We start from the raw sequence: 13,064 nt of genomic DNA on the forward strand, positions 1-13,064 counted from the left end.
TTTGGTATAAATTGGGTTCATATGCTCCTGGAAAGTCCTCGATTTTCAAAGGAGTCCTGGAAAGTTATGGTAAAATATCAACTTTATATGAACAACTAAAGCTATCAACTGAAAGATCGACTTTAATTAACCGAATGATCGACATTATTGACATAAAGTGTTGATAAGCTAGATGCGAAATATGTATGAAAGAGCAAGTGTGTTGTGTTTCACTGGTCATCATGCCTGGAAAATGACCAGAAAAAGTTGATATGAAAACTCCTGGATAACTGATGGAAAATCCTGGAATTTTATTTCACTTTAAATGTGTGATCTCTGATTATGTGTTTTCACCCTTTAACAAGTATGAAATCAAATAAAATTCAGTGAATAAATGAACTGTAGAAGTCAAAAACAAAAAGCAGTTAGCCTTACTAACATATGCTATAATTATAACAGCTTTCAAAGCCACATCAAACCAAATAGATAGCAAGGAACAAGTAGAAATGTTTATTAATTCGCCAACATTCCAAAATTTGTTATTATTTGTTTATCTCCTGATCGTACCTTCATCTCTATAAATCTTGTAAACACCTGATATAGAAATGTAAGAAATTTTATTTTGAATTAGAGTATAAAGATACTTTATACCTCAGAAATAAAAGTGTTCAATTTTTGCTGTTACTTTGTTCAAGGAACCGATTCTCAGTTCAAATCTAGAGAAAATATCAGGGGTGACCATACAAATTTTTGAAATGGAAGTCAAAATGATATCAAATTTAGTCATTTAAGAATCCAATATGGCTGCCATCCAATATGGCTGCCGAATACTGTATTAACTCTATGGGAAAATACAAGGATGATGATTTCCTTGAAAACAAGAGAATGAACCTAAAATTTGTCTTAATAATGAAAAGGGACGAAGTTTGTGAACACACTTTCGTATTGCAAAGTTTGGAAACATTTCAGTAACTTTGATTTTCAGAGAGATTTGTCTCCGAGATACATTTTACCTTATTATATTATAGCATTACCAATTCCAGTGAATTGTGTGCCATCATCACTGTACATTATTACTGATAATGTACTCCGTTATTGGGCATCGCGGCCCCGGAACGAGCATAACAATACAAGTTTATGTCCGTAAGGCAATAAAGGTGATTGTCATTTCCACTGTTTAAAAATACAACGCATCCATGAAATAAATTTGTGTTCACAGCAGTTCATTGAAGTGTATATGTGTGATAAACAACACCATAAATAGCTTTTCTTCTGGTCAGCCGCAAGGCTGGAGATTATACAGGTCAAATAGATTATAGAGGTCAAATAGATTATAGAGGTCACCATATAATCCATCCGAAAATAAACAATTGACAATTTCCTTGAAAATAAAGACATGAACTCCAAAATTTCCTTTGTTATTTTAAAACGACTAGAATCAAGTTTCCACGTGGCAAAGTTTGGAAAAATTGAAAAACTTTTCATTTTCAGAGAAATTTGTCCCCAAGGTGTAAACAAAGACAATGTCATTTTGTGTTTGAATTAAACCAGTTACAACAACAATGTAATGTAACAGAGTTTATACAAGTAACAATGTTTCTGAGTTCCATTATATTTTTGTCTTGTCCTGTATATAACATCAGCTAATAATACATCAAATCGAACACAGTGTGATAAACACACATACAAGAATCATTGTGTTTGCGAAACATTTTTGCTAACTGAAATGAACTTTTATGCAAGTCTGAAAATTTTAACCATTGGTCAACATGATGATTTGCTGTATCACATAAAACAAATGGCTATCAAGCAATACACTAACAAGTTATTAATAATTTAATTGTATAAAATACAAAAAAAATGATTTAGCACAATATTTCCAATAAAAAGTGACACCAACTAGTGTAAATATCTGCAGAATATTTGAATAACAAACATGCTGTCACATAATCTATGGTCTGACTACAACTGTAAACCTGGATATTTTTTATACTAGAAAATTTTGCGATTGTACAGTCTTCAGCAAATTCTCAGACTTATGGTTGTACTAATTACCAGACTTATACTTTGTTTTTATATATATACAAGAAGACATTTTAGTCACTACTTATTGTTGCGTTTTTGTTTTCCAGTGAAATAAGCGAAAATGTCCAGGTTTACAGTGAATTTACTGTCGGTAGAAAAATAAAGAGTCCAGAATATTATGCGCCATGCACCATTGTTGTCAATCAGAGTTGATATTTTTGCCGCAACATGATACTTCAGCAAAATATCAAGACTTGGACGGTGCCACAAAAGAGGCCATGGTTTACAACAATGGCATGTACATAACACAGATATCTACACATCATGTTGTCTCTGTCTTTACCCTGCATGAATTGTGGTTCCATATGATAGGTGTAAAAAGAGTGATCAAACTGTAACGCAACAATAAAAACAAGCAAAATAAAAATACTGCAAATAATGCAACCAATTCTGTTGGTTTTACAGATTTAGGTATATATATATATATTACACTGTACAATAATTAGGAGATTTCTGCACCTGTCAATCCTTAAGGCTTATACTTTTTAGTTCAAAATTATTTAAGATATGTCGCTGTAAAATGCAGGGTAAAATGTATGCTTTCCTGTTATTGTTGTCTATTGGCTGTTAAGGGTGCTCTGGGACAAACCAATCTCTCTCATATTGACCCATGATATTCTTACTTTGCGTTGTCATCGTCTTTTCCATGAAATACATACACAAGTCATATTCCAATTCGTAGTACAGCCCGAGCTCTGATTATTTATGCTTCCATATTATCAGTTGATGAACATACAAGATCACCAGCCCTGTGCAACTTGAAAAGTTAACTTCATACTCCGTAGTTGTTGTCATGGTAACACTTGGCTTTTTGTAGTTTTGTATGTTTGTTTTCAATGTAGCGTATCAAATATCTGTATTAAAATTCAAATACAACAAATTAGATATTTGTCAATAAATTTTGAAAAAATTTTACCTTTATCTGTTAAGTATTTTATTTTTTTTTTTGATGATTTGCATGTCAAGATAAAAGAATTTTATTTTAGAACAACATGATGATTGACATTTTGGGTGAGAGATTGAATGAATTGATGGTTGGCAGTTTGGTTGGTTGGTTGGTTATTTCGTTGGTTATTCCCCGCCGGATGAAGTCCAGGACGGGGACTTATGGATTGGGTTCCGTCCGTCCATCCGTCCGTCCAGAGCAGTTTCTTGGAGATGCCGGGACCGATTTTTTTTTCAAACTTGGTACAGGGCAACATACAATGGCATAGATATGCACGTCAATTTGATTCATGATACAATCCAATATGGCCACCTCGCAGCCATTTTGTTTGCGAATTTTCCCTGTCCAAACTCATAACTCAGACATGCTTGAACAGGTCTCATTCAAAGTTGGTATTAGGACAGTGTTCTGTGACATACATGTGCATATTCATTGTTGTTGTCATACGATCCAATATGGCCGCCTAGCAGCCATTTTGTTTGTGAATTTTCCATTGCCAAAGCCATAACTCAGACATGCTTGAACAGATCTCATTCAAAGTTGGTATTAGCACAGTATTACGTGTGTATATCCATCGAACGTGTGTGCATTCATTTTAAAAGTAATGATAAGCATGGACTAGCATGCATATGAATAAACAGTTTAGAAATACCGCCAATGGCGCTGTAGCACAACTGTACAGTTTCTAAAAATGTTTATTCATATGGTAGTCCATGCTAACAATAAGTGGTCATTTGTTGAATGACTATTCAGTTGCCAATCCAACCATGTTGCTATCTTTACGGTATATGCTATCATTTGGCTGTTGCTATGGGTGTAGTCTTGTTGCTAGGCACATTTGCATACATTATTTTGAATGTTTATTCATTTGTCTTTCTATTCCTGTTGTTATCTTTGCAATATAGGTGATTATTTGGCTGTGGCTATGGCGTGGTCTTGTTGCTAGGCACATTGGCATAATTTTTTGAATGTTTATTCAATTGTCTATTAATCACTCTTGTTATCTTTCCAATATATGTGATCATTTGACTGTTGCTATGGGTGTGGTCTTGTTGCTAGGCACATTTGCTTACATTTTTGGAATGTTTATTCATTTGTCTTTCTATTCCTGTTGCTATCTTTGCAATATAGGTGATTATTCGGCTGTTGCTTTTGGCGTGGTCTTGTTGCTAGGCTAATTTACATACATTTTTTGAATGTTTATTCAATTGTCTATTAATCCCTGTTGTTATCTTTGTGAAATACAAGGCCGTTTGGCTGATGCTATAGGCCTGGTCATGGTTGCTAGGGTATTTGCATACATTTTTTGAATGTTTACTCATTTGCCTACCAGATGAAGTTGTTATTTGACCAAAATATACTGCCATTTGGTTGTTGCTAAGGGCGTGGTCATGGTCGCTAGGGCCAATTTTGTCAAAATGTTTTGAAGAAAATCTGCATAATAACACTTTCACAAACATCTCACCAAGTTTCAGACTCAGTGACTCGGTAGTTTTGACCAAAAATGAACATTTTTACACCTTATTTGCATATCACTCAGGGAATCATTGTATGTTTAATATTTCTTTGTCCATACATCCCTATATACATTCCCATTACATTTCAGCCCAATCTACTCAGTACTTTTGGAATTATAGATTTTTAACCAAAAAGACACATTTTTAGCCCCAATTTGCATATCACTGATGGAATCATCATGTCATGAACAAATCTTACTTAACACCCCCTTAAGAATGTTCCCACCAAATTTTGCACCAATCTGCCCAGTAGTTTCTGAGTAAGTTTTTTGACCAAAAATCACATTTTTTGACCCAAATCATACACCTGTGATGCGATCATTTTGATTTGAACAATTTCCCAACTAGCCACCCAAGGTAATACACCAACCAAATATCATGGCAATCGGTCCAGCAGTTTTTGGCTTTAAGTTATTTATAAACACACAGACATTTTGCCATGCCTATAGCACTACTGAACCTTATCAGTTCAGTTATGCTAAAACTGGCCCTCTGATATGAACCCAAGATTTTTGTAGCCCCCCCCCCCCCCCCCCCACACACACACACACATTTTATAGAACGTGGATTTTGATTTTGGGCAGAAATAGCATCCCACATGATAGCTAGTGGTGACAGTGTGGGATGGGTCTCCCCCTCCCACGGTAAGCACTGTTTAAGGAAATAAAGACACTAAGGGGCATGAAATTTCACACCATACACATTATCGAATGCCATAGAATACTTGAAAATTGTCTTCAATATCCTGATTTACTCTCAATACATAGGTAAAAACTGTATGGCTAAATTATCTACACTTTAGATAGAGATATTTTGGCACACACACACATTTGCTTGGCTATCGACTGCCTCATAATTAAATGTATGTAGGTAAATGAAGTGAACAATTTTGCTAACATACAAGGTAAACACCTGCTCCTGTGGTTTGAATTTAACAAGCAGTCATCAGAGATGACTCAGACCCTACAATGGATGTTTACAGAGCATTGCCACCAGTCATGGTAGTGTGATGTATTAGACTGTATGAAATATGGTGCCAATGGCATTATAGCACAACTGTATAATTCATTGAATATTAATTCATACATTTTATAAATGTTTATTTATTTATCTATTAATCCCTGTTGTTATCTTTGCAATATGAGTGATCATTTGGCTGTTGCTATTGGCGTGGTCTATTTGCTTGGCACATTTACATACATTCTTTGAATGTTTATTCAATTGTATATTAATACATATCGTTATCTTTGCAATGTACCTGTTTATTTGGTTGTTTCTATGGGCATGGTCCTGTTGCTAGGCACATTTACTTACATTTCTTGAATATTTATTCAATTGTCTATTAATCATGGTTTTTATCTTTGCAATATACATGATCACTTGGCTATTGCTGTGCCTGTGGTCTTGTTGCTAGGTACATTTGCATATGTTTTTTGAATATTTGTTCACTTGTCTAAAAATCCCTGTAATCTTTGTGAAATACACTACCGTTTGGCTGTTGCTATGGGCGTGGTCATGGTTGCTAAGGATATTTGCGTATATTTTATTAATGTTTACTCACTTGCCTTCCTGATCTTGTTATTTGATGAAAACACACTGACATTTAGTCATTGCTAACGGCGTGGTCATTGCTGCTAGGGCCAAAATGTTTTACAGAAAATATGCAAAATAACACTTCTACTAACATCTTACCATGTTTTAGTCTCATTGACAAAGTACTTTTTGAGATATTGACCAAAATTCAAATTCTATACACCTAATTTGCATATCACTTATGAGATCATTATGTGCTTAATATTTCTTCATCTATACATGCCCAGATGCATCCCATCAAATTTCAGCCCAATCTGCTCAGCAGTTTTGAAATTAAAGACTTTTGACCAAAAGGACACATTATTAGCCCTAATTTCCATATCACTAATACAATCATCATGTAATGAACAACTCTAAATTAGCATACCCCTAAGAACATTCCCACCAAATTTCAGGCCAATCTGCCAAGTAGTTTTGGAGTTTAAGTTTTTTGACCAAAAATAACATTTTTTGACCTAAATTGCATCATATCCCAAGATAGGTTTTAGAAGTTATTGCTTAAGTTCTAATTTTACTTTGTTTTTGTTTTTTGGTCACATTCATGCATGTTTGTGTTTGTGTTGAAAATAATGTTGCCCAGAACCTAAATATACTGTTAAGCCAGTATGTTGTAGTCTAGTAAATATATCAGCATGGTAGTTTTTTAACCATCTCTCTCTCTCTCTCTCCAAATGATTAGATTCTACCAAAAATTTACCTAATCTCCTGCTGAGGAAAGATGAACTGCACATGTCAATAGTTATTCATCAAACTCTGACAAGTGATTGCAATTGGTTAACCCATTCAGTTTATAACAAACTCAACATGATATGTCGTCACGTGTTTATATGAACATTCAAATAGCATTAAACGACTGCTGTCAGAGGTAAGAACAGAATGTCGTGCTAAAGAAGCCATTTCAATACATTTGTATATGGTGGAGAGAGAAATTGGAGAAAACGACCACACATACATTATAGTTACTAGACTTGGATGCGAGTCAATCCAAGCAAGTGTCTAGGCTAGAACTAAGTAAACACTAGCATCAAATTTAGCCTGTACTGTGTGCATGTGGCCATGGTATAATGATCATTACTTGCATTACATGTAAATGAATGTCCTTATTCAAAAATTGATTTGCAATATATCTCACAAGTCTAATACCAACAATTTTGACTTCTAAAATAAACACCTCATTCACAACTTTAGACTTTAGTAAATGCTGTAACTTTAATATAGTATGTAAGATTTATCACATCGGTATCCCTGGTCACACTTTATTTACTATAATGTGTTCCTTCAAACGTCTTTTGTGAGTTCTACTTTGAGTTAAACCCTTTCACATTCTTTTACACATGTACAAATGGTCTTCCATTGCTCATTTCATATCCTCATATGATTCTTCAGACTGTCACTTTCATTAAACTCTTTGTCACACTCCTTAAAGTTACACACAAATGTTCTTTTCATTTGTGCACACTACTGTGTTTCACCAGACCATGTTTATTAAATCCTTTGCTACATTTTACACACCAAAAGTCTTTAAGTTGTGTGGTTCCACTTTGCACGTGCTTTTAAAGTGCTACTGTGAGTAAACCCTTTACCACATTCTTTACACATATATGGTCTTTCATTTATGGATTCCCATGTGTGACTTCAGATGTGAAGTCGTAGTAAATCCTTTACCACATTCTTTACACACATATGGTCTTTCATTTGTGTGAATCCTCATGTGCGTCTTCAGATATGAAGTCCTAGTAAATCCTTTACCACATTCTTTACACATATATGGGCTTTCATTTGTATGGATCCCCATGTGTGCCTTCAGATTTGAAGCCAAAGTAAATCCTTTACCACATTCTTTACACACAAACATGTATGGTCTTTCATTTGTATGGATTCTCATGTGTGTCTTCAGATTACTGTTCCGATTAAACCCTTTACCACATTCTTTACACACATATGGTCTTTCATTTGTGTGAATCCTCAGGTGTGCATTCAGATTTGAAGCCATAGTAAATCCTCTACCACATTCTTTACACACGTGTGGTCTTTCATTTGTGTGAATCCTCATGTGTCTCTTCAGATGTGAAGCCATAGTAAATCCACTACCACATTCTTTACACACATATGGGCTTTCATTTGTATGGATCCCCATGTGTGCCTTCAGAGTATTTTTTAGATTAAACCTTTTACCACACTCTTTACATTCAAATGGTCTTTCATTTGTGTGAATGCTCATGTGTGCCGTAAGATTTGAAGTCATAGTAAATCCTTTACCACATTCTTTACACATATACATGTATGGTCTTTCAGTTGTATGGATTCTCATGTGTGTCTTCAGATTACTATTTCGATTAAACCCTTTACCACATTCTTTACACACATATGGTCTTTCATTTGTGTGAATCCTCATGTGTTCCTTCAGATTTGAAGTCTTAGTAAATCCTTTACCACATTCTTTACACACATATGGTCTTTCATTTGTGTGAATCCTCATGTGTCTCTTCAGATGTGAAGCAATAGTAAACCCTTTACCACATTCTTTACACACATATGGTCTTTCATTTGTATGGATCCCCATGTGTTCCTTCAGAGTATTTTTTAGATTAAACCCTTTCCCACACTCTTTACATTCAAATGGTCTTTCATTTGTATGGCTTATCATGTGTGTCTTCAGATTACTGTTTCGATTAAACCCTTTACCACATTCTTTACACACAAATGGTCTTTCATTTGTGTGAATCCTCAGGTGTGCCTTCAGATTTGAAGCCATAGTGAATCCTCTACCACATTCTTTACACACATATGGTCTTTCATTTGTGTGGATCCTCATGTGTCTCTTCAGGTTTGAAGCCATTGTAAACCCTTTACCACATTCTTTACACACATATGGTCTTTCATTTGTATGGATCCCCATGTGTTCCTTCAGAGTATTTTTTAGATTAAACCCTTTACCACATTCTTTACATTCAAATGGTCTTTCATTTGTATGGCTCATCATGTGTGTCTTCAGATTACTATTTCGATTAAACCCTTTACCACATTCTTTACACACAAATGGTCTTTCATTTGTATGAATCCTCATGTGTGCCTTCAGATTTGAAGCCATAGTGAATCCTCTACCACATTTTTTACACACATGTGGTCTTTCATTTGTGTGAATCCTCATGTGTCTCTTCAGATGTGAAGCAATAGTAAACCCTTTACCACATTCTTTACACACATATGTGCTTTCATTTGAATGGATCCCCATGTGTGCCTTTAGAGTATTTTTTAGATTAAACCCTTTACCACACTCTTTACATTCAAATGGTCTTTCATTTGTGTGAATCCTCATGTGTGCCTTAAGATTTGAAGTCATCGTAAATCCTTTACCACCTTCTTTACACACATACTTGTATGGTCTTTCAGTTGTATGGATTCTCATGTGTGTCTTCAGATTACTATTTCGATTAAACCCTTTACCACATTCTTTACAAACATATGGTCTTTCATTTGTGTGAATCCTCAGGTGTGCCTTCAGATTTGAAGCCATAGTAAATCCTTTACCACATTCTTTACACACGTGTGGTCTTTCATTTGTGTGAATCCTCATGTGTCTCTTCAGATGTGAAGTCATAGTAAATCCTCTACCACATTCTTTACACACATATGGGCTTTCAATTGTATGGATCCCCATGTGTGCCTTCAAAGTATTTTTTAGATTAAACCCTTTACCACACTCTTTACATTCAAATGGTCTTTCATTTGTGTGAATCCTCATGTGTACCTTCAGATATGAAGTCCTAGTAAATCCTTTACCACATTCTTTACACACACATGGTCTTTCATTTGTGTGGATCCTCATGTGTGCCTTCAGATGTGAAGTCATAGTGAATCCTTTACCACATTCTTTACACACATGTGCTCTTTCATTTGTGTGGCTCATTATGTGTGTCTTCAGAGTACTATTTTGATTAAACCCTTTACCACATTCTTTACATACATACTTGTATGGTCGTTCAGTTGTATGGATTCTCATGTGTGTCTTCAGATTACTATTTCGATTAAACCCTTTGCCACATTCTTTACACACATATGGTCTTTCATTTGTGTGAATCCTCAGGTGTGCCTTCAGATTTGAAGCCATATTAAATCCTCTACCACATTCTTTACACACGTGTGGTCTTTCATTTGTGTGAATCCTCATGTGTCTCTTCAGAGTATTTTTTAGATTAAACCCTTTACCACACTCTTTACATTCAAATGGTCTTTCATTTGTGTGAATCGTCATGTGTGCCTTAAGATTTGAAGTCACAGTAAACCCTTTACCACATTCTTTACACACATATGGTCTTTCATTTGTGTGAACCCTCATGTGTGCCTTCAGAGTATTTTTTAGATTAAACCCTTTACCACACTCTTTACATTCAAATGGTCTTTCATTTGTGTGAATCGTCATGTGTGCCTTAAGATTTGAAGTCATAGAAAATCCTTTACCACATTCTTTACACACATATGGTCTTTCATTTGTGTGAATCCTCATGTGTGCCTTCAAATTTGAAGCCATATTAAATCCTCTACCACATTCTTTACACGCGTGTGGTCTTTCATTTGTGTGAATCTTCATGTGTCTCTTCAGATGTGAAGCCAAAGTAAACCCTTTACCACATTCTTTACATACAGATGCTCTTTCATTTGTGTGAATCCTCATGTGTGCCTTCAGATGAGAAGTCTTAGTAAATCCTCTACTACATTCTTTACACACATATGGTCTTTTATTTGTGTGGATTGCCATGTGTGTCTTCAGATTACCTCTCTGATTAATCCCTTTACCACATTCTTTACGCACATGTTCTCTTTCATTGGTGTGGATCTTCATGTGTCTCTTCAGATGAGAAGTCCTAGTAAATCCTCTACTACATTCTTTACACACATATGGTCTTTTATTTGTGTGGATCCCCATGTGTGTCTTCAGATTTGAAGTCATAGTAAACCCTTTTCCACATTCTTTACACACATATGGTCTTTCATTTGTGTGGATTCTCATGTGTCTCTTCAGATGTGAAGTCATAGTAAACCCTTTCCCACATTCTTTACACACATGTTCTCTTTCATTGGTGTGGATTGCCATGTGTGTCTTCAGATTACCTCTCTGATTAATCCCTTTACCACATTCTTTACGCACATGTTCTCTTTCATTGGTGTGGATCTTCATGTGTCTCTTCAGATGTGAAGTCATAGTAAATCCTCTACTACATTCTTTACACACATATGGTCTTTTATTTGTATGGATCCTCATGTGTGTCTTCAGATTTGAAGTCATAGTAAACCCTTTGCCACATTCTTTACACACATATGGTCTTTCATTTGTGTGGATTCTCATGTGTCTCTTCAGATGTGAAGTCATAGTAAACCCTTTACCACATTCTTTACATACATATGGTCTTTCATTGTGTCTCTTCAGATTACTGTTTTCATTTGTATGTATCCTTACATGTTTTTTCTCATAACAAGTATGGTAACAAAGCAGTCTATTCTTAGTTTGGCCTACTGTATATGCATTCACATGATGACTTGTATCATTAACATTTGTACCAGGTATGTCAATTTGGATTTGGGATTGATAATCACATGAGGTAGTCTCTATGTTGGCTTTTCCCAAGTGAGTCTCACAAACAGTTTCATCACACTCTGTTTGAATACTTGAACAGTTTCCATCTGTCCTTTGTAAAATAAGTTTCTGGTTCACATTCTTATCATGTTCATCTTCTGGTATTTGACCATAAGTAAAATCTACTTGCTCTATCTGAATAGGGAAGGGATTCTCAGATACATTCATACAATTTTCTTGTCCTACTGTGGACAAGTTGTTCTCTGCATCTACTCCTCCAGATAGTTGTTCAGCAGCCTTGACATTGATAGTTTGGTCAGGACAGTGTTCTCCATTATTTTTTGATTCTTCACCGATTACTTTCCAGTAACTATAAGCAGTGTCACTAACATGTTCCTCATCTTCTATCTTTACTTGTATATCCTCCTTCACTTTGTCATTGGAATCACACCTACTGGCATCACATTGACTTCTGTTGTTTACGTTCTCTTCATGTTGTACTGTTATCTTCACTTGTGTCTGCTCTTCATCTTTGATTGAGATAGGTTCACTAGGAGAGTAGGGGGCATCTACATTACACATGATACTGTTTTCTTGATGACTGTGTAAAGAGTGGTTGTTCGCATATTGTTCTTTATATTTGACTGAGATAGGTTCACTAGGACAATAAGAGGGATTTACCACATTACACATGATACCATTTTCTTGATGACTGTGAAGTGGATCATTGTTTGTAGAATCTTCTTCCTTGACTATAATTGTCTCCATCTCTTGAGAACAGTAGTATTATCACCAACAGATCAAATATCTGTTAAAATAGAAAATGCATGTTTTCAAAATCAATTGTATTGCCTTGAATATATAATTACACTTCAGCTGGTGAAAGTATTTCCGACAAGGTGTCTATTTCGAGTGTAGTGAATGGCATCTCCTGTTATGGCTAGACAGGCTATGCTATTGTTCAGTCTGTATTCAGATGCAGATAATAGTTTGTTGTATTCCTAAAAAATCTTCTGAAAAATTTTGTATTTAAATACTAATTGTGTGATATACATAACTTATAACATACAATCTAATAGTCAACATGTACAATGGACATACAGAACGCGCACTACTCACTGAGGATTTGAACACATAAAATATAATCTAGCATCTGTACTATCTCCTCAAACACTCTCTAGTGGTTAAGGGGTGGACAATTTGATATCCGAGGGGGGGGGGCTTGGAAGATTTCAGGGGAAAAAAGATGCCAAATGGAGTTCCTTAAAAAAAATCCGGATCTGAGTGGGTGATGGAAAAAGAAAAGATGGACCACTGCTGCTAGGAAAAAAAATGTCTTGGCAGGGAAATGATGCACAAGTTTGAGTGT

The 13,064-nt window shown here is 35.3% G+C and overlaps 1 protein-coding gene across 1 annotated transcript in view; it reads right to left on the reverse strand.

The window, feature by feature from the left end:
• Window positions 1-13,064, reverse strand: part of LOC144442092 (uncharacterized) — a 386,503-nt gene that overhangs the window by 349,942 nt on the left and 23,497 nt on the right. The window contains 3 exon segments of the mRNA XM_078131362.1: window positions 7,748-7,982; window positions 8,400-9,329; window positions 9,504-12,353. Of these exon segments, the coding sequence (XP_077987488.1) occupies window positions 7,748-7,982; window positions 8,400-9,329; window positions 9,504-12,353 (4,015 nt within the window).

The sequence above is a fragment of the Glandiceps talaboti genome, chromosome 11 (assembly GCF_964340395.1).
Source record: "Glandiceps talaboti chromosome 11, keGlaTala1.1, whole genome shotgun sequence".
In the NCBI taxonomy this organism is placed as follows: Eukaryota; Metazoa; Hemichordata; class Enteropneusta; family Spengelidae; genus Glandiceps; species Glandiceps talaboti.